This window comes from Bos indicus, chromosome 7 (genome assembly GCF_029378745.1).
Source record: "Bos indicus isolate NIAB-ARS_2022 breed Sahiwal x Tharparkar chromosome 7, NIAB-ARS_B.indTharparkar_mat_pri_1.0, whole genome shotgun sequence".
Lineage (NCBI taxonomy): Eukaryota > Metazoa > Chordata > Mammalia > Artiodactyla > Bovidae > Bos > Bos indicus.
Window position 1 is genome coordinate 51,422,463 of NC_091766.1, and position 22,049 is coordinate 51,444,511.

At 50.9% G+C, this 22,049-nt stretch overlaps 3 protein-coding genes across 5 annotated transcripts; 2 read left to right on the forward strand and 1 right to left on the reverse strand.

Annotated features, from left to right (window-relative positions):
- Positions 1–15: 15 nt before the first annotated feature.
- APBB3 (amyloid beta precursor protein binding family B member 3) lies at positions 16–6,285 on the reverse strand. Of its 3 annotated transcripts, none has more exons than XM_070793704.1 (12): positions 5,909–6,285; positions 5,474–5,637; positions 5,318–5,394; positions 4,480–4,540; positions 4,122–4,268; positions 3,872–3,999; positions 3,340–3,454; positions 3,116–3,200; positions 2,789–2,872; positions 2,407–2,570; positions 2,077–2,268; positions 16–561 (listed from the first exon to the last, which is right to left on the reverse strand). In XM_070793704.1, the coding sequence occupies exons 1-12, from the start codon at positions 5,955–5,957 to the stop codon at positions 325–327; spliced, it is 1,503 nt and encodes a 500-aa protein (XP_070649805.1). In that variant the 5' UTR covers positions 5,958–6,285; the 3' UTR covers positions 16–324. The 3 variants fall into 3 exon arrangements, with proteins under 3 accessions (XP_070649805.1, XP_019820606.1, XP_070649806.1); XM_019965047.2 differs by having other exon boundaries at positions 2,407–2,522; positions 5,909–6,284; XM_070793705.1 differs by lacking the exons at positions 5,474–5,637; positions 5,909–6,285 and having other exon boundaries at positions 4,480–4,577.
- Positions 6,286–6,419: 134 nt separating this feature from the next.
- On the forward strand, positions 6,420–9,197 carry LOC109562098 (SLC35A4 upstream open reading frame protein). Its single transcript, XM_019965048.2, has 3 exons — positions 6,420–6,579; positions 8,280–8,378; positions 8,988–9,197. The coding sequence occupies exons 1-3, from the start codon at positions 6,565–6,567 to the stop codon at positions 9,183–9,185; spliced, it is 312 nt and encodes a 103-aa protein (XP_019820607.2). The 5' UTR covers positions 6,420–6,564; the 3' UTR covers positions 9,186–9,197.
- A 402-nt stretch (positions 9,198–9,599) lies between these two features.
- On the forward strand, positions 9,600–11,468 carry SLC35A4 (solute carrier family 35 member A4). The gene has a single exon (XM_070793706.1). It carries the CDS (start codon positions 9,600–9,602, stop codon positions 10,572–10,574), a length of 975 nt encoding a protein of 324 aa, XP_070649807.1. The 3' UTR covers positions 10,575–11,468.
- Positions 11,469–22,049: the final 10,581 nt, after the last annotated feature.

A 22,049-nucleotide genomic window follows, 5' to 3' on the forward strand; every position in this document is an offset into this window, starting at 1 on the left:
TATACTTACATCCAGTGAGGTCACCGAGGGATTTTTATTTGTACTGATTTTGCTATAAAGTGTTGCTGAGGTAGAGCCAACTGTCCAGGGTTGGACAGGGGCAAGGAACACAGGGACCCAGGGAAAGGAGAGCCTGCAGCCTAGGTTGTGGTACAGGGCCTCTCAGTCACCCATACAATGAATTGGGCAATAGAGGGTGGGCAAGTGTCAATGGGGCACGCAGAGAAGGCTCCAAAAGGTGAGAGCTACAGGCCCCTGGGGAAAGAAGGGGTACAGAATTGGGCGTGGACCCAGAGCCTCCTTCCCCAGTCCTCCCCAATTAACTTAGGGCATGTGGAGCAGAGAGGGTTTCAGCCGGAAGGCATCAAGAAAAGAGAAGACACCCCGCTTTCGAGGGGCTGCTCCTGCACCCCCAACCCCTCCTTTGAGCATGGGAAGTGGCAGGGGACCTCCTGGGGAGTCCACAGAGCTGGTCCGCTTGAGCCGCAGGCGTGCGCGGGCCTGGGCACCCCAGGCCTTGCCTCGAGCTGCAGAGGCCACAAGACACTTCTGGTACTGAACCTAGGGAGAAGAGGAATGTGAGGATCCAGCTCCTTCTGGCCCCTGGACTCCCTGAAAGCTTCCGCAGGACAAGGCCTCAGGAGGAAAGAAGCGGGTAACCTGCCATGTCTGGAGCCCCTACAACATTTACAGGTAGCTCATTAACAAAAAGTCTAAAACCTGGCATTTACTGAGCATTTAAGGAAAGCCTGACACTGTGTTAAGTTCTTTGCATACTCTACTTGATCCAGTTATTTATCAGGTGTTATAATCACCATTTTGCAAATAAGAAAGTGAGATTCAATGAGAATACATGATTTACCCAAGGAAACAGAATCAGAAATTGATGGAATTCAAAACTAGTTCTGATTGTAGGGCCTGTGTTCTTAACCATACCTACCACTATGCTGGCTTTCTCTCTCTCTCCTTACAGTGGACTGGCCCCTGGCAAAGTGGAATCCCTCGTCAAGGGGACATTCTACAACCCAGTCCCAGTGCAAAACTGCCCTGTTCTTCTCTCTCCTGAATTCAACAGGGTTTACAAGGTCTTCTTACTCCTCTGGTGTCTTCCAAATCTTAAACCTGTACTGTAGTTTAAGTCATCTTCCAAATCCACAAACTTGACTTCACTGTCTTGCTCAAAACCTTTCAATGACTCATCGTGCCTCAGGATGAAACAACCTCATCACCCGACCCTGTAAGTTCTTCTGTGACCTGGATTCTGCCATTCTTTCTGCCCCTGTCTCTCATTCCATCCATCCTTCCTCCACCCACCAACCCTACCCCCACTGGTGTATTCCAGGTAAATTACACTCTTTCAGACACTGACATCCCTCTCACTTTGACCACTGTGGTTCCCTGTACTTGACAGCACATCTTTGAAACCACTCCCCTTCACTTGGATAACTTTCCTCTTTGGACTTTGAACTCTCAGTTTTCTATCACCTGTTTCAGAGAGCCTCCTTGAACCTCTGAAGGGGCCAAAGCATCCATCATCCTGTGATGTGCAACTTCCTTCTCATCTATCTCTGCTCTAACCTAACTGTTCTGTGAGGGAAAAGACCATGCTTTCCACACCACTGAATTCCCAGGGTCAAGTATGGTTGAGTTCTAGCAACTACTTATATTTCAGTGAGTAAGTGAATTGAACTGAGTGCAAATATCCCACATTCATATGCCCAGATACCAGAAAACAACCTAAATGAGAGAAAACAGGAAAGAGAATGTTCACCCTATAAGGCACAGCCCTTACACAATTTTGCTGAAATGTACGCATATGGACCCAAGTGTCAGAGCTTCTGACATTTAAAGAAAAACAGGAATAGCTATTATTATGTGAAATATCCTGGCCTTTAAATATTGACAACTAAAACCTACTAAAAACAGGGTGAAGGTTAAATAAAATACTCCCGAACCACAGTCAGCCCTGGCGTGCTGGTCTGTGATCTCTGGAGAGGCTGCTAATCCTGAACCCCAGTGAACAGAATAGAGCAGCTGCAGGGCAATCCCACCCACCCATTCCCACCCCTGACTCACCATGCAAGCCGCCTGCACAGCTTCAGAGAGTCCCCCTGCATGGGGCTGGCACCAGAAGGCTGCACACTGGAAGCTCTGATGGCCCAGGTCGGCAATGAGACCAAAGGTGTGTGGGTCACGACCAACACCAATAAAGGTCACGAGGCGCACAGGACACTGCCACAGTGGTTCCTCCTCTGCACCAGCCTCTGCCTGACCAAATCAGGCCTAATCACTGAAGGGTCAGATACTAGCTGGACCCCTTGACCACTTCCAATAGCAAGCAATAACCACTTAGCATCCCCGCCCACCCCTCCACAGCTCCCAACTTCACCCTTTTCTGGCTGGTACCTGAATGGGATGTGCAGTCATAACAGAGTCAGACACACTGAGCATGGCAGGGACCCAGGTGTCCCGGTCCCCACGGGTGGTGAGCGTACCAATGGCCTCGTTCAGCACATCCATGCCTAGGGGGGACATGCCCACCTCAGTGTCTCCCAGGCGTAAAGAAGGATCTGCAAAGGAGTGTCTAAGCCCCTCTCACTGACTTAGGATTCAGAGAGATGGGAACAGAATAGCTGGGATCAGGCTTCAAATCCTAAGTGGAGAACGGCAGTACATCCCAGGCTACAGAAGGCCATGGGAGCACTCTGAGAAATGGTGGTAGATCCTTCCTTTTCTACCTTCCACTTCCCTTACACAGCCCAAGCCCTCCAGCCCACTCAGTTCTCACCCATGGCTTTGGTGACTGGCAGGGTCCCCATGTACAGTGCCTCGTACTTCTGAGCAGCCTGGCTCACAGCATCCAGTAGCTCCACTGAAATACATACACCAAGTTGGTCTGGGTACTCTCTCAATGACCCCTTTCTCCACCCTTCTAAGGGAACTGGAGCAAATAGGAAAAAGGCCATGGATGTTCCTCCAATTTAGGGTTTGGGATCCCTGGGAAAGGATACCTCAGAAGTCCTCTATCTGCAGAGAAGTACTAAACATCTCCCTCCCCATCTTTCACCAAAGTAGTCTGTTTTTGCATTGCAGCCCTGCCCCCCGCCCCCCATACCTTGTCGAGGCAGGTCTTCAGGGGTAATGGGGTCTAGTGAGCAGCAAGGGGAATCACCACTGACCTCCACTCGCTCCGACAAGATCTGAAACACAGTGTAGACAGCATGCGGTGAAGGGAGGGGGAAGTGAGGTAAGGGAGCCAATACCACCCTAACCCAACAACCTTAGCAGCTTCAGACCCAGCTCCATACCCACACTCCCTACCCGACTCCTGGCCCTTACCTGGGCACAAAGCCCATGTAGGGCACTGGCAATGGCCTTAGCAGGGACGTCACAGCGAAATACATGGCACTTGAGCATACAGCTGTCTTTGTCACCCGCCACAAAAGCGAAGTCCCTGGCAGGGTCAGAGATGGGGGTAGGGCAGGACTAGAGATGGGGCTGGGGTAGGGGTGGGGGCCCTGCAGTGTCTGCAGGAGGCTGGAAGTCAGAGTTAACGCAGGGATGGAACAGGGAGATCAGGGCTGGAGCTCAAGGCACTTGGCTGTCACTCACCTGTCACTGTTCCAGAAGCATGTGGGAGCACAGGAGAGAATCAGCCCAGCCTCTCAGACTCTCCCCTGTCTGTCCCTGCTGGGCTGGAGCCCACCCTCCCCAACCAGGGCTGGATCAGGCAGGGGAGGCAGAGCTTGGGTCCATGTCAGAGGACCTGTGTCCGGGGGTTCAATACAGGGAATGAGCATCAGTGGGGATCACAGCCTGCAAGGGGGAAGGAGAAGCAACTCTCACTTGTAAGGATGCAGGGGGTCCTCACCGGCCCTTGGAGCTGCCCACACCCCATACACGGATGTGCACCAGAGGCTGGCAGTGGATCAGACTGTGGTCCAGGGGATTCACCAGGCTCATGGCATCCTTTTTCAGGATCATCAGCATGTTCTGGCCCTGCCAAGGAGAGGTCAGGCCGGAGCTCAGATGAAGGTGGCTGCCATGGGGAATAGGCAATTCAGGGACAGCCACCTCTGCTGGATGCTAGGTTGAATACCTCGAAGGGTCAACCAGCTCACCTCACCCCAGGCACCATCTGGGGGCTGACTGCGGCTTCGGGTCTGGGCCAGCTGCTGGATGCAGTTATTGACAGCGATACTGCTCTTCCCCGGTACCAGGTCCTCTTCAGGTACTTCCACCCAGCCCAGAGAGCGGACTGCAAAGCACTGACGGGTTGAAGGAAAGGACAGAAGGCCCCTGAGTAAGGGAAGCAGGATCAAGAAGGGTGGGCAGGGTGTCACAGGCTCCACATATATAAACCCTCTGGAGACCTCCCTCTACCCTTTATCACCTCTGCTCAGCCCAGTCTCACCCCTGACCTTTCCCTGGGGGACCCTCCCCAAAGTCCTGGGCTGGCCCTCAGGCTTAAGTCACTACCTTAGCCCCTGGCTCCATTCTCTGGATGTAGGATTCTTCACCATACCAGGACAGAGAGTTACTGGAATAGAGCAGAGCTCATAAAAGGATCACAATTCCTACAGAAGGCACAATGGTGAGAACCAGACTACTTGATGGGCACAAGATGTGGGATAAGAAGCAGAATATAGAGTCCCAAATGTAAACTCAGAGGGAGACAGGGCCCAGGACATATTAAATAAGTGTAATATAGAGCATGGCTTAAAAATTGAGGAAAAATTCAACACACGGGACATAGAATATAACTTACAAACATGCAGCAGGGTCCAAAATGTGGACCAGTGCCCCAAATCAGGACAAGAAGACCCTTGAACACAGGATAGGAACCTCCATGGACAGAAGGTAGGGTAGTCAGCAAGATGTAGAACATGACAGGTCAGGACCCAGAATACATAAAACAACCATACAGCAAAAAACAGAGCTTGGATCAAGAAACGAAACACTGGGAGAATCAAGAATATGGGACAGAACCAAGAACATAGTGTGTATGTGTGTGTGCTCAGTGGCTCAGTAGTTTCTGACTCTGCAACCCCATGGACTGTGGCCCACCAGGCTCCTCTATCCATGGGACTTCCCAGGCAAGAATACTGGAGCAGGTTGCTATTTCCTCCTTCAGGGGATTTTCCTGAACCAGGGATCAAACCCACGGCTCTTGCATCTCCTGCATTGGCAAGTGGATTCTTTACCACTGTGCCACCCCAGAACTTGGGCTGGAAAGCAGACTGTAACAGGTCCAGCTGCATCTTTGAGTGCTATGGAACCCCAGGCTTTTCATTTCTGCCTGGCCTCTCCCCCTTACCTCTGGTCCAGTGAGCTCTCCAGGCTGGAGAAGGATCTCCCCTTGGGAGGCCGAAGTCCCCAAATTCCCTCTGTCTTCTGTAGAGAGAGGGATAGGTCAGTGTGGCAAGCTTAGGTCCACACATGAGCTCAAGCCCTCTCCTCGCACTCCACCTACCTTGCCTGGGTCCTCTGCATCTCCTGACTCCCAGGTTGGGCGCTGCCACTGAGTGCTACCGCTGGGTACATGCCAATAATAAGTACCTGCAGCATCGCGGATCTTCCTCCAGCCAGGGGGCAGGCCTGGCTCCCCCTCCAGACTCTGGTCCCCCCACAAGTCGTCTACAGGAACGTAGGATTGGAGAGGGAGGGCTTATTTGTGGACTCAGAATAACACTGTCATAACCCTTCCTCCAACCCATATTTGCGCTTCCAACCTTGGATACTGCATTACAAAGATCTGGGTTCATTTGTCCCCTGGTCCTCATCCCAAGACATAACGTACGCAAGTAACTTAAAGGCAGGCTCCCTGTCTTTGAGCCAAAGGTAGCCTTTCGCGCTCCCTCGTTTTCCCTCAGCTCCCGACCCTCCCATCTGGACCCTCTGTGCACACCATCGCAGTTGACCAGAATGATGGCCAGCATGTAATCCTTGCCCAGCATAGCCCTGGTCGCGTTCCCGCCGGCCTTCGCCGGCCCTCACTCAGCCCAGCACGCCTCCGGAGCTGCTGTGCCTACAAGTCCAGCCTCTCTGCGCTGGAATCCGCCAGGCCAACGGGCGCCGCACAAACACAGGGAGGAGCAGAGGCCGGGTCCTAGGGGCGGGAAAGGACCCGCCAAGGTAGCGCCTGGAGTCTAGAGGTGGCGCGTGTAAACAAGACGTCCAGATCTCCCAGTGGCTGCGCGTTCGCGTCCGAAAGTCTAGGGGAGGCTCAAGGACCGCGGCGCACAAGGTGACGTCACCGCTCAACAGTGAGCTCATCAAGCGGCGGAAGATCCTCCAGGAGAATGGACGCAGAACGTACACGCGAACAAGTGAGATCATCGCGTTCAGATCGTCTGCGCACGCGCTCACGAAGCCTGGCGCGGCTGGGGTGCAGCTCAACGAGAGAGGTCACGTGGGAGTATCTGCGAAAAGAGGACCGTCAGGAAAGCGCCTCCACCTTTTCCTGAAATGCCCCGGAAGTACCTGTGCCCTCAGTAAAGATGGCGGCAGCGTTTGCCAGGAGGGAGGCGGTGCTGCGCCTGCGCAACAAGTTCTGCAGGGAAGATGGCGGATGACAAGGTGAGTGGACATCAGGATTGTCTGCAGTCGGGGGTGGGCTTCCCGCCTTTTTAGTCCTGGGGAGAGGCGACAATTGGAAAGGCTCCTGGATGAGGGTGCCCCTTGTTTCTTCTGGGGGCAAACTTTTACTCCTGTGAAAGTTGCTCAGTCGTGTCCGACTCTTTGCGACCGCATGGACTGTACAGTCCATGGAATTCTCCAGGCCAGAATACTGGAGTGGGTAGCCGTTCTAGGTATCCCGTTCTCCAGGGGATCTTCCCAATCCAGGGATCGAACCTAGGTCTCCCGCATTGCAAGAGGATTCTTTACCAGCTGAGCCACAAGGGAAGCCCACAAGGGAAGTTACTCCTGTCAACTGCCTCAGTAAAGGGAAGTGGGGTGACAGCATTACGCGAGGCAAGCAGAGCCAGGGATTCTCCCAAGTGTCCCCCCACCTTCCACTCTTGGACCATAGCGATTCTTAAGTTATTTGCAGACACTCCTAACTCTACTCCATTCCTTAACCCCCGAAATTTTCCTTCTAGAGATGGGAAGTTTCTAGACCACAGAGACACATCCGTTTTCTATCACATTCCTTGGGCACTTACTAATTTCATACTTACATACGACCAGAATCACTGAATTCATTTACTCATACTCCTGCAGACATCCACCTTCCCTATCTCCTCACCAAACTCCAGCTCATACATCCACACATTTCGTTTGGGGTGGCTTTAGGGAGGAAGGGGGAGAAGCCTAGGTAGAAATCAGGTTTACCCCCAAATTGTCCAAGGAACTGCCTCAGGCCATTACTCACCATTAGTCTGGAAGTTCAGCACCGCTCATACATTTACTAAGTATCTGCAGTTCCTGTGTTAGGCCTCCAAACACACTGGATGAGACAGACTTTCAGGTAGCTTATACTCACTAATGGGCTTCCCAGGAGGCTCAGTGGTAAAGATTCCAGTGCAGGAGACGCCAGAGATTTGGGTTCAATCCTTGGATGGAGAAAATCCCTGGAGGAGGAAATGGCAACCCACTGCAGTATTCTTGCCTGGAAAATCCTGTGGACAGAGGAGCGTGGAGGGCTACAGTTCATAGGGTCTAAAGAGTCAGACACGACTGAGAGACTAAGAATGCACACTTAACTCACTGACTGGTGCTCTCCTGATAAACCTAACTAAAGGTCCCCTAGCTGTCCCTTCAGAGAAGGCAGTGGCACCCCACTCCAGTACTTTTGCCTGGAAAATCCCATGGGCGGAGGAGCCTGGTAGGCTGCAGTCCATGGGGTCGCTAAGAGTCGGACACGACTGAGCGACTTCCTTTCACTTTTCACTTTCATGCATTGGAGAAGGAAATGGCAACCCACTCCAGTGTTCTTGCCTGGAGAATGCCAGGGACGGGGGAGCCTGGTGGCTGCCGTCTGTGGGATCACACAGAGTCGGACATGACTAAAGTGACTTAGCAGCAGCAGCAGCTGTCCCTTCTCCTCCCCTATACACTGCTTGCTGTATAAAGTTCCTGTAAAAGTGTTTGTAAGTTACCAATGCAAATCCCATCTGTCATCCCTTCCTCATGTGAATTCTTTATTTTTCAATGCCTTTCTTCTTTTACTACTATCACATCAGGAAAGTTTTATAGGAAGAGGTTTCTCAGGCTCAGACTTGAGCAGGGTAGAGGGCTGTGTCAGCCTTCTGGAGCCAGCCTCTTCTTTGTCCTAGGATTCTCTTCCCAAGCTTAAGGACCTGGCTTTTCTCAAGAACCAGCTGGAACGCCTGCAGCAGCGTGTGGAAGATGAAGTCAACAGTGGTGTAGGCCAGGTAAAGAAAGGTGTGCCTGCTGCCTACCACCACCACCCCACCCCCCTTAGGCTTTATTATCCAATATGCTTTTGAATGGGTGGTAGAGATTTATTCAGCAAGTTGTTGTTTATTGAGTTCCTGTTCTCTGTGACCCCAAAGAATGTTTCCTTATAAATGGCAGTTGAACTAGAATCTTAAATAGGGATTAACAGGGTAAAGAGGGGAGGAGGGAACATTCCAGGCAGGTGGAACAGCACAGGCAAAACCCTTGTAGTGGGAGGTAGCATGATGAACATGAGAGGTGAAAGCAGTTTGGTCTGGCTGCAGTAGGGGCAGCATTCTAGGAAATAAGACTGGAGAAGCACGCAGGGCTCAGATTCATCAGGGACATCTCTCTCAGTGGGCTTCTCTGGTTAGAGTTTTCAGACCTCAGGGTTCTGACATTGTGTGGTCATGACTCCTAGGTTCTTTTTCTGCCCCAGAATCTTGAAAAACTTCGGGGAGCATACTACAGTTTTCCAGAGTAAGGAGGAGTAGCTAGTGGGATGTGCTAAGCTCGGCTTGAGTAGCTTCTAGGTAGAGAAGGGGAAAGCCAGGCTGACTTTTCTCCTACATTTTCCTCTACAGGATGCCTCATTCTTGTCCTCTCCATTCCTCAAGGGCTTCCTGGCTGGCTATGTGGTGGCCAAACTGAGGGCATCAGCAGTATTGGGCTTTGCCGTGGGCACCTGCACTGGCATATATGTAGCTCAGGCATATGCTGTGCCCAATGTGGAGAAGACATTGAGGGACTATCTTCGATCACTGCGCAAAGGGCCCGACTAGCTCTGGATTCCATGAGGGAGGCAGGATGAGCAGCTGGGGGCAGCAGGTGGAGGCCTTCAGCCACAGATGCCATATCTGGCCACCCTGGCTTTCACCCATTTGCTGTCTCCAGCTTTCCCACCACCTTCAGCCTTGCTTCCTTTCCTGCAGAGACTGGACAGTGGCTCATCAGCCAACACCCTGAACCCTTTGCCTCCATAACCCCATGGGACTGGCCCCAAGACTATCCACCCTTCCTCTTCTAGCCCTTACTGTGGAGTCTGCAGCTAACTCTGACTCTCAGTATTCTCTCTCAAGGCTCCTCCCTCCTGGGAGCCAGCTCCATAACTTGATTTTCCCTGAACGTGTCACAACCCCCAGCCCACCACACCCCGCCTTGCTAGCTACACAGGCCACCCAGGGTCTAGTTTGGGCATGAGTGTAGAGGACGGGGGTGTGCCAGGCCTGGGCCGTCCCAGGAAGGCCCGCTGGACCCTGATGCTGCTCCTGTCCACTGCTATGTATGGTGCCCATGCCCCATTGCTGGCACTGTGCCACGTGGACGGCCGTGTGCCCTTCCGACCCTCCTCGGCTGTACTGCTGACTGAACTGACCAAGCTGTTGCTCTGCGCCCTCTCCCTCTTGGTGGGCTGGCAAGCATGGCCCCAGGGGACCCCACCCTGGCGCCAGGCCGCCCCGTTTGCACTGTCAGCCCTGCTATACGGCGCCAACAACAACCTGGTGATCTACCTGCAACGTTACATGGACCCCAGCACCTACCAGGTGCTGAGCAATCTCAAGATTGGAAGCACAGCCCTGTTCTACTGCCTCTGCCTCCGACACCGCCTTTCTGCACGCCAGGGCTTAGCGCTGCTGCTGCTGATGGCCGCCGGAGCCTGCTATGCAGCCGGGGGCCTCCAGGACCCAGGGACCACCCTTCCGGGGCCCCCCTCAGCAGCTGCTACGAGCCCCATGCCCCTGCACATCACTCCACTGGGACTGCTGCTTCTCATCCTGTATTGCCTCATCTCCGGCTTGTCCTCTGTGTACACAGAGCTGCTCATGAAGCGGCAGCGGCTGCCGCTGGCCCTTCAAAACCTCTTCCTCTACTCTTTTGGTGTGCTCCTGAACCTAGGTCTGCATGCAGGTGGTGGCCCCGGCCCGGGCCTCCTGGAGGGTTTCTCGGGATGGATGGCACTCGTGGTGCTGAGCCAGGCACTGAATGGACTGCTCATGTCGGCCGTCATGAAACACGGCAGCAGCATCACACGCCTCTTTGTCGTGTCCTGCTCTCTAGTGGTCAACGCTGTGCTGTCAGCCGCCCTGCTGCGGCTTCAGCTCACCGCTGCCTTCTTCCTGGCCACACTGCTCATTGGCCTGGCAGTACGCCTGTACTACGGCAGTCGCTAGCCCCTCACCACCTCCATCCTGACTCCTGACCTGTAGGTTGGGCACCACCATCAGAGCCACCTCCCAGTGCTGACCCCTCCCCTCAGCAGCCCTGTAACAAGTGCCTTGTAAGAAAAGCGGGGGAAGTGGGAGCAGCCACGTTAGTCTCTGGAGGTAGGTTATCCCTGGGAGACTTGAAGGCTGGGTTTGATTAAGAAAACTCTTCCACCCCCCACAACTACTTCCGGACTAAGGAATTAGGGGAGCATCCGTTCAGAGGCCTGAGAAGTTATCCTATGCTGATGGAGGAGGCATGCTGCTTCATCCTGCGTGAATGCAGTTGGCTCTCCTTGCCTGCTGTGATCACCCCAGCAGACCCATAGCCCCCCAGGCCTGGTGCTGGCTGCTCCAGCCCAACCATGGTACATGGCTCCCCCATAACATAGCTCATCTCCCAGTCATTGTAGGAAAGCCCAGTTGCCGAAGGTTCTGTGTATGTTCATCACCCAGGCCTCTGCCATGCTTCCGTGGCTCCAGCAGCATCTGGAGGTAACACCCCCTGCTCTCTCCACACCTAGCCTTTGTTCTGGAATCCTCAGAGAGGACTGGGGCTTGACTCATCTCAGGGAATGTTGCTCCTGGACCCTGGCTTGAGTCTACACTCCTGATCTCTCTGCTCACCCTAAGGGCTCTCTCAAGGCCCACTGTCCCCTCTGAAGCTCCTCGGAGGTATTATTCTTCCCTCTCTGGGTCCTGCCCTTTGCTCGCAGCGACCCAGCTCCCATCTGCCTGGGGAAACTCTACATGGAGTGGCCTGGGACCAGGCACAGGGAAACTTGCTTAACTCAATCAGTGTCTAAATGCAATAAGGTCTTAATAAAGTGCTCTGGGATGTAGGTGATTCCTACAGTTGGTCATGATTGTCCTGTGTCTTCTGTGTTGCATAGCTCCTCTCAAACATAATTCATTCCTTTGATTCCCTGAGTGTCTTAATCCTGGGGTGACTTACAGATTAAGAGAAAAGGCTGCTTTCTCTCAGCTCTTGCCAACATGGTAATTTCCTTTGAGAGCTCTGTGAAGCCGAATTTTCTCTGGCACAGAGCTTTGGAAATTTCTCTGAAGTACAAAACTTGTTTAGTTGCTAAGTCATGTCCAATTCTTTTGCGAGCCCACAGATTATAGACTGTAGGCTAGAGAACTCTTAGGACTCAAGGTAGTTTTGGTTCTCATTCTCTGAATCCCTCACTGGTATTCCTGCCTGTCGTCTCTTCTCATGACCAGAGGGATGTCAGGCCCCACTCCTGTGGTGAAATACCTGGTAAGCTTGTAGAGGGGATAATATCCCAGTCCTGCTGAAGCAGAATCTTAGGGATTGGGGTTTGGGAATCTTTTTTTATTTCTTTTTTTTCTCTTCAGTAAGTTCCCTAGGTGATTCTGATGGACACTACTTTTGAACCACTACTGCCTGCAGTGTAGAACTATAGCCAACCAGGCTTGAGTGTTAATTTTGGCTCCAGCACTTATTAGCAGACTGTCCTTGAACAGTCACTTAACCTCTCCTAGCTTTAATAGGCTTATCTCTGAAATGCAGCTTGAATGATACCTACTACAATATAGGGTAGTGTGTGTGTATGTGTGCATGTGCGCACTCAGTTGTGTCTGACTGTTTGTGACCCCATGGACTGTAACCCTCCTGGCTCCTTTGTCTGTGTCATTTCCTATTCCAGGGGATCTTCCTGACCCCCAGGGATGGAGCCCATGTCTCCTGCATCTCCATATAGGGTAGTGGAAATCTCTAAATCAAATGGATATTAGGTGTTTAGCAAGGGACTGGCACATTGCACCCTGGTTAGTGATGTGATTATTTATCTAGTAGAGGTAAGCTTGGCTGTTGTGTCCCAACTGCCTCTCCCTTCTAGGACCTTTACAAATGAGAAGAGAAGAAAGTGCCCCTGTTGGATTCCTGATCACCAGATTTCTCCTCAGGGCAGGTATCCAGTACGAGCTCTGCCAGCCCGGTCTGCTGAAGTTGCTTATTCTGGGCTTGGAGCTCCTGGTTCTGTGTGGCCAAGCTGATGGAGTCCTGCAAGATGCCGGCCAGCAGGCTGCGGTAGTGATGCTCTGTGGTCATGGCCTGCTCCTCGCACAGCCCCCGCCAGGCTCGAAATACCTGTGCCCACATTCCAAGATTCCCATCAGTCAGGTAGCCTTAGGACCAGCTCAAGGCCTGCCCCCTGTCTCTCCCAACTGACCTGCAGCACATGGCATGTCTGAGCCCGGGCAGCCTGCACGTGTAGGTCATAGAGGGCTGTCAGGTCCTGCTCTGCGGCATCCCGTTCTGCCTGAAGGGCCTCCAGCTGACATCTCAGCACTGTCTGCTCCCGGTGCCATCTCTGCCTCTCCTTGGAGTCCTTCAGTGATAACACATGCTCTCTGTGGAGTGCAGCCTGTGTGCCAGGCTCGGCTCTACGTACTTTATATTATGATTTAATTGAGGTAATGATAACCTTTGAGGTAGTTGCCATTTTATAGATTTGGAAACAGTGGATCAGAGAAGTGACCTAACTTGCTCAAATTCACATGACTAGTGAGGGACAGGACTGAGATGACATGCCTTTCAACAGTTCACCATCATCCTCGGTGTAAAGCCCAAATCCAGAGTGTTGACACCAGGTGGTCTCTTTAGCTTTGCCTCTGACGGCACACCTGCCAGGCTCCAGCCAGATGGAAAATACACAACATCCAGAACCTACTTTGCCATTGCTTCCCTTTGGACTTTTGCTCCTACGGAATTCTCTTCTCAAAACATGTCTCCCACCTCCCCTGACCCCACCTCTGTGCACACATGTATTGTTTCTTGTTTAAACAAGTTACCTTTACCGGATGCCTCTATGTGATGAGCACAAACTGCCCTGTGGATCTGAATCTAGTGCATTTCTCTGGCTGATTTGTTTGTCGTTTAAGCCTCAGCTTAGATGCCATCTCTGCTCCATTCCAGCCTGGTCCAGGTACACCTCTTTGTTCCAGTGAGTCACTAGCTCCCTCTTTCACAGCACTTAGCACTGAGAATTGCCTCATTTGTCCCCACAAAACTGTGAGGGCCATGAGAGAGGGTGTCGCCCAGTCTTTGAGGCTAGATCCCAGCCCCCAGCCCTCTGCTTGGCCAGGGCCCTGGCCTACTAGGCCCTACTGGGCCCTACTGGGCCCTCCTCACCTCTTCAGCCACTAGGCCTTTGACCTGGTCACCTGCCACCACCTCTTCCTCCTGTTGCATATGCTTCAGCTCCTCTTGGATCCACACTTGGTGCTGTTCTCGCAGTCTGTGCCTCTGGGCCTGAGCCAGGAAGAAGTGTAGGGCCACATCTGGGGCCTGCTGGGCCTATGTGACATCGATCTAGGTTCAGCCAGAAGCCCATGTGTGCACACAGTCTTGGGATAAAGGGCCCAACCTTTCCAGCAGAGCCCCATTACCAGGGCAGCCCCTAGAATGGCATCAGGAGGCTAGCTGGCCTGGAAGAACCTGTGCCCTGGACAGAGACTCAGGCCGTGAGGGAGGAGGAGAGATACCAATTTCTGCCAAGAGGTGCCATGGAGGCCCTAGTAGGGAAACAGCCCCTTCCTATGCCCATCCTTAGAAATCCAATAGCTCTACAGGCCCTTTATTTGCCAGAAGCTCTGCTTTTTTCCCTGATGTTAGGGCAAAGTAAGCAGGAGACATGTTATTGGCACTCTGTGACTCTTTACTTCCAGTTATTCTGGGGTACATGAGGTGTTATTACCTGTTCCTCAGAGTCCCTGAGTGGATGCATTTGGTGGAGATCAGGTCCTATAGATGCTGTTCTTCCTGCCACTGGAGGAGAATGCAGTTAAGTAACCAAAGATGGAGAAGACCTCCAGCTCCACCCCAAGCACCAGCTTCACCTTGAGGCTCCTTCTGGAGACCTGGGCTGGGGCTTGCTGTTGAATGTGTCACCTGCTGAGAATATATTATGAGTGAGAAGTCTGTACCTTTCCTCCCAGGATCAGGGTCCCAGCCCCACCCCACCCCCTTTTCTTAGCTATATGACCTCAAGCAGGTGGCTAGTCTTTTGAGCCTCCGTTTTCTTATCCATGAAGTGGCGCTGATAAAAGTTGTAGAGAGCCTTAAATGAGAAAAGGCACCCAAAGCACTAAGCAGTGGCCAGCTCTGTTCAATAACTTGGAGTTTATAGGCCTAATCCCCAAGGCCCAGGGCTGTAAAAAATGAGTACTAAGTAATTATGAAAAGGGAAGGACCAGAAGTTGGACAGAGGCGACCTTCTAGCCACCCTGTGACAAATCATGGAAGACAGTGCCACCTTCTGCCCAAGGGAGGCCATGCATCCTAAGAGAATGAAAGCACTATTCTGGGTCTGAAGACTTGGATGTCTGCACCTCTGCTGCCTTTGATGACCCCAGAGACCCTGGATTACTCACATCACTTCTCTGAGTTTCCGTTTGCTGAAAAGTGGGAGCAGTATTGTCATCCTTGTTTAAAATAAATTGTGGCTTCCCCTTGACCTTCAAGGCAAAGTCCAAACATCTCAATATATTTACAAAGACCTGCATGACCAGGCCCCTGCTTCACTCACCAATCCTTCTCCCTGGACTTTCTTCCTCAAACTCTATCCTCCAGCAGATTGAGCTGGTTGCAGTCCCCCAAAGAGACCAAGGACTTACCTCTGAGACTTTTCCTCTTATTTTCTCTGCCTGGAATGTCCTTCATTCATCTTTGCTAGTCACTTCCTTCAGGTTTCAAGTTTCCATGAGATCACCTTCCCTCTCTTGCCAATACTAACTTGCGTGCCTGCATAGAACCCTTCGGATAAGCCCTTAAGAGCACTGATCACGGAGTAATAGTTTCTCTCCAGAGGATTGTAAACTCCATGAGGACAGGGGTTTTCCAGGGCCTGCATGATGTTATACCCAGTACATAGTGAGTGGTCAGTGTAAATGTTTGAGAATGAGAACATTAATGAATGAAGGAAGGGCTGCCTTACAGTGTGCTATAGACAGAATAAGGCAGCAGACATCTAGGGCTCCCAAGAGTTTGGATGAAAAGATGTACCTGTGGTTCTGGGAGCCCCACAGCCTCAGTTTTGACTGCTTTGAGCATCCAGCTTCCCCAGCGCTGGCTCCAGGCTTTTACCACCTACAGAGAAAGGATTCTGGGTAGGCTCTGGCCATTGCTGGCTCAGGCACCCCCAGGCCTCACCTTGCTCACATGCAGCTCCCGCAGTGCCCTGCCCAGCTGACTGAGCCCACTGTCTGTCAGGGCGTCCCCAAGGAGGCCTGATCGCAGGCTCTTCAGACCAGCTCGGCGGGCCCGGGCCTCTTCTACTGCATCCCACAGGGTGGGCCTCACATGTTTCACCTTCCTCCTCCTTTCTGCAGCCCCCAACAAAGCAGACTGGAACAAGCTCAGGGGGTTGCCTAGTAAGGGGAGACACAGAATGAATCTCTCCTTCCTCTGAAATCCAAAGCACACTGTTTGTAATACTTTTAATTTTTATTAAGAGTATTGTTCATAAAAATAGCTAACACCTATCAGGCATTTACATGTGTTTGATGGTACTGTGCTAAGGCTTTCTGTGGATTGTCTCCTTTTATACACACAATGCTCCAATGAGGCAGCAACTCTGATTTACTCTGCCTCCCTCCACATTTTCCAGATGAGGCAACTGGAGCTCAGAGGTCAAACAACTTCCTGGTGAATGGCAAAGCTGAAACTCAAGCCAGGTTCTGTCTGACACTAAAGCCTGTGCCCTTAACCATGATCCCAAACTGGTCTGTACATAAACACACTTCTTTCACTCCCTGCTTTGTCCTTGAGAATGTGAACTGCCCCAGCTTATTTTCCTTATTCCACAGGGCCTGACATAGGGTGAGGTCTGGGAATACGTTGGCCAAATGAATGTATGTCTGTTGATTTTGGAGACAGAGCACCAGACTTTTTTTTTCCCACTCTTATTAGCAGAAAATTTCAGACATATGCAGAGTCTGGGAGGTCCATTCTCTTATCATCCAGCTTCAACAGTTATCAACTTAAGACCATTCTTGTTTGTTCTATACCCTCCACTTGACCTCTTCCATATCTCTGACATCATATTTCACAGAGTCCTGATCTTTTAAAGAGTGTGTGAAAATAGGCAAGCACCTCCCCTTCTCTGATCCTCCCTTTCCTCATTTATAAATTAAACCTGTCTTCCTTTCCACACCCATGGATTTGATCTGCCTCATGAGGTTGTGGTAATAATCAGAGGTTTTAGTCACCATAAAAATGCTTGGTACACCATTGAAGGCCACTGAAAGGGTGAGGCTTTTACTGTTGGCCCTACCTTTCCAGGCTTTGGCAGCTGAACCCTTCTGGGACTTTTCTGAATCTTGGCCCTCCCATCCCTTTCTGGGCTTGCTAGGGTTGGGGCTGCAACTGGTTGGGTGACAGATAATGCCAGATCCTAGAGCTTCCCAAAGAAACCACACCCTACCCCAAGCCACCTTGAGGATCCAGGCGAAGAAGAAGGCCACTGTAGTTGTTTCCTTCCAGAAGCCATGAGGCAATCCAGGTCAGAGAGCCCTCCACCTCTTCACCAGCCACATTGCCAGCTAGTACCTGCAGCAGGGGACAGTCTCTGCCAGAGGGAGGGAGGGAGGGAGAAAGAAAAGAGATGCCCACTGATAGATGGGGAGAGAACTGGCTCAGATCACACTCTGATGAAAGGTTGACTATTTCCAGTCACTTTTGTGTACCACCAGACAGATTTGCGACCTTGTATAGATCTTTATTTTATTATTTTTTAGGTTACACAAATAATACATCCTCATAGTAAAAAAGGATTTAATTGTATATTTGACAAGGGACTTGTATCCAGAAGATATAAAGAACTCTTACACTTCAGTAATGAAAGTACAACTTGAGGAATTCTCTGGTGGTTCAGTGGTTAGGACTGTGTGCTTCCATTGCAGGGGGGAAATACATACATACATAAAAATGCAACCCAATTTTAAAATGGCAAAGCAAGGTGACATTAACAAAAATGGCAGAATAGGGAACTCTAGGGCTTTGTCCCTCCTCAGAACCATCTGGCAAAAAAATGGTCAGAATCAACCTTACTGAAACTCTAGGAGTTAGTCAAAGGTTTACAGCAATCAAGTGAAGTTTAACCAGGAGAAAGCAACTTAACTATGGTAAGAGGTCTTTGTGGTGTTTTTAAGTTACTCTACCCCCAACCTTCTCCCCAGTACAGCCCACATTTCTGATGGCGGTACCTGGTTCTGAAAAGAGCGGAGTAGATCTCGTTCCCAAGGAATTGTGTTTGTTTTGACTGTCCGGGTTCACACAAAGGACTGACAAAGGAGTTTCCCTTTGTTTCCCTTGTCTTAGAATTTCCTTGGGGCAGAGGAGCTATGCCAGAGGGTGGTCCCTCCAAACTTTGAGAGATGAAAGAACAAGAAATAAATAACAGGGCAAGTAGTAGACACATGAAAAGACTGGGCAGAAAAGTTGGGTAGTGAAATTTGGGGGAAATAAGAGTTTTTGAAAAATTGCCGTGTGTACTAGGGGACCCAGAAAGTCACACACGTGTCCAAGGCAGTGTGCACGGTGAGAAAAGAGCTGAGAAGACCATAGGCTTTCACCTCTGGCTGACTTAGGGCTCAGTGCAAGCAGGATGTAAAGCTAAGGCAGAGCTGTAAATGGCCTGGCTAAGCACTGAAGGACTGACCCAACACACAGTCAGTGTGTAGAAACCTAGAGGATTTTTTTTCTTTGTCTTTCTTCCTTTATTTCTCCTATCCTCCTCCCCACCTCCTGCTTCCTTTCATTCCTCTCTCCTCATTCCCTTTCCCCTTCCTCTCTTCCTTCTTCTTTTTCCTCCCTTTCCTATCTTCTTTTTGAGGTAGGGATGCATTCTTGGAGGTTAGGGAATTCTGTGTCATTGGCTAAGCACTGAGATAACAGAATGAAGATTTCAGTGACTGCAAGGAATACAGTCTTTGCAAAAATTGTTTGGAAAAGTAACTTAGTAAATGGATGGCTGATGCCCACAGTAAGCGACAAGTCAAACCCTGGAAAGGAGGGAGAATCCAACGTTCACAATTACCAGGTTATCATGTCTAAAATGTTAGAGCACTGAGGAAAAAGAATGGAGACTTAAGGGACCAGCACAGTAAATAATATAGTCTTCACAAAAATACTCAGATTGGTCAGTTTCCAGGAAAAAAAATTAAGCATGTAAATAAGAAAATATGGCTCACTCAAAGGAAAAAAAAAGAAAAAGAAATGAATAAAAACTGCCCCTGAGGAAGCAGACACTGGATTCAATAGACAAAGAATTTAAATCAACTGTCTTAGATATTTTCAGAAAACTAAATCAAGAAAATGATCTCAGTCATTATCAATAGGATAGAAATTATAAAAAGGAACCAAGTAGAAATTCTGGAGCTGAAAAGTACAATAACTGAAATTTAAAATTCACTAGAGGGCAGATTTGAGCAAGTAAATCTGGGTGCGGTTGTGGTGGTTTAGTTGTTAAGTCATATCTGACTCTTTGTGACCCCATGGACTGTAGCCTGCCAGACATTTCTATCCATGGGATTTCCCAGGGAATGGGTTGCCATTTCCTTCTCTAAGATAGGTCAAATAAAATTATCCAGTCTGAGGAGCAGAAAGAAAAAAAAAAAAAAAAAGGAAAATGAGCCTGAGAGACCTGTTGGCTGCCATCAAGTGTACACACGTGTACATAATGGGAGACCCAGAGGGAGAAGAGGAGAAAAGGGTAGAAAGAATATTTGAAGAAATAATGCTCCCAAATTACCCCCAAACTTATAAAAGACTTACTATGTACAAAGGATCTTCAATAAGATTAAAAACCAATTTCTCACTAGAAACTATAGATCCCAAAAGGCAGTGCGATAACATAGTTAAAATGTTGAAAGGAAAAAAAACCTGTCAACTAAAATTTCTACATCTGGCAAGAAATAAGATCTGCCCAGATAAACAAAAAATTTGAGGAAGTTCATTGCTGGTAGACCTACTTTACAAGAAATACTAAAGGGAGCAAATCCTTGAGCATGTCAGAGGTGAGGGAAAGAGGAGACTCTGATGCTGCCCTGGGCCTCTACATCCATATTTTAGCCACCCCCTCCCCAACCCTTCCCTAAAGCTATTAAAAACCTCCATGAGACTTACACTTCTCCTGGAAGCTGCAGGATCCGCAAGGCTCCTTGCCACATGCCCTGGGTCCCAGGCCCCTCAGGAGGGTCAGGCCCCAGGCAGGACATGGTGACAGTGAGCAGAGAGCAGCTCCTGTGATGGAGACCATAGGATCAGGCCAAATGACCAGGGGGGGTGGAGAGGGGGATGACAGGGGTTCTCCTGTCCTCACCTGCCTGCTTCACATGCAGCCCGCAAGTACAGCTCTGATGCAGCTCTTGAGTCAGATACCTCCACTTCACTGGCATTTTCCACCACCCTGGAGGAAGGGAAGGCTGAACTCAGCTCCTAAGCACAAGGGTTCTGTCCAGCCCCCAGAATCTCTGCATGGGGAGCCCATGGGCATCCCTAGAGGCTATAAGAATCATCCCCAAGGCTCCAAGCTCAGTATGTCCCCTAGAAGCCTCTCATCCTCATGATCTTATTTTTTTCTCCTATTATCTGCCCAGTGTGGGAAACAAGGTAGTTGGGATTGCTCTCGTTTTATAGATGGATAAACTGGAGTTCTGTTCAGTGAGATGCTCAGGTCACCTGGGATGGTGATGACAGAGTTGAGGAGGTATAAGTGGATGGGGTGGAGAGAAGAGTGAGAGGGATGAAGGGAAGACTGTGAGAGGGAGTCCTGGGGGCAAACCCAGGCCCTGTAAGCAAGACCCCAAGTTCAGAGCCTCTCTTCCTTGGAGTGGCAGTGGGGAGAAGTCTCCAACAACTTGGTTTGGGGTGTCAGTCCTGCCTAAAGATAAGCGCTCTCAGACCTCACTGGGCTTTGGACACTCACAAGCCCAGAGGAGCCACATCCAGCACGGATAGGTTCCCTGCCCCTGGAGTCAGCAGGTCCCGGATCCTCCCACTGGTGCTGAGCTGAGATCACACAAGCACAACATCTGTTACAAACCAAATGTTTACTCAGACTTTGGCTCACATGACTCTCCCACTGGGGCCCTGTGAGCCAAGCAGGACACCAAAATTCAGCCATTTCAGGCAGAAAAAAGGAGAGCCCAGCAAGGCAAGCCAACACTGGTGAGCAGCAGAGACCCAAGCCCTTCAGGTTGCCCTCGAGTCTCAGGCTCTATGGCAGCATCACCATGGCCTTGGTTCCCCAGGTTTCCCCTTCCCCAGGGCCTCACCTGTACTAGGCTAAGAGTGCTAAGCACAGCGTCAGAGCCCTTGAGGGGCAGAGCTTCTTCAAACAGCATCTGTAGCAGCTGAAGTAGAGAAAGGGGTCCAGTGCAGATTGAGAAAGGATTAATTTCTTTTTCAACATTTCCCGAGGGCAAAGTCTATGCCTGACCCTGTGCTAGGTGCCATGGACATGGTGGCCAAGACAAAAATAGCCCCAGGGCTCATGGTTCATAGGAAGCCAGACAAGTGAGCAGATATTTTCAGTGGGACCTGGTGTCTGCAAGGGTAGGGGCTCATGACAAGGTTTTGAGGCAATTATTTTAGTTTGGGGGCATTCTGATGAAGCCTAAAAACAAAACTTTCAACTTTATTATCAGTATTAGTAAGAACAGTGAAAATCATATTTGCCTGAGTATTTGATGTTTGCATATCACCCCTCCCTGACTCACACCCTATGTACCCCAGCCTCCCACCTTCCCTGACCTCTCAACAGCTTCATGACTGATGCTGGCAAAACAACCTGTATGGACTCTGGGGCGCTATAGGAACCCCGAGGAGGGACATCTAGTCCAGCTAGGGTGGGGAGGGGAAAGTTCTCGGAGGTCTCCTGGAGGAGGCAACATGTGAGCCTCGAAACAGCTATGCCTGATGCCTTCTCTGGGACTCACCTGAGGCACGAGCCGGGGCGCCTCTGTTTCCCGACCCCGAAGCAGTAGGGCCACACTGTACCCTCGGCCCACTGAGCCCAGTGTCGGCCGGACTCGTGCTAACAGCTCCTGCTCTGCCTCCTGCCGGAGACACAGGCACACCCCCAACTCAGGTGCCCTGACCCAGCCCGCCCTGAGCAAAGAGCTTGGGAAACACTCAGCACCCCAGGATCAAGGGTTCTGAGTGCTCCCAACCATCTCCCATCACCCTAGCAGATACCCCTACCTGAGCAGCATCAGAACCCAGGACTCTATCAAAGGTGATGCATTGTTCCTGTGAGCAGGACAGGAGTCAACAGTGTCACTGCCATCTTCCCCTGTACTCACACACACCCCAGCCCAGCCCATATCTACCTGACTCTCCAGAGGCCCAGGCCAAAGTAGGCGGATGCTCTTGGCCCCCTCCAGGAGGAGCGTAGGGAAGCAGGTCTCCTT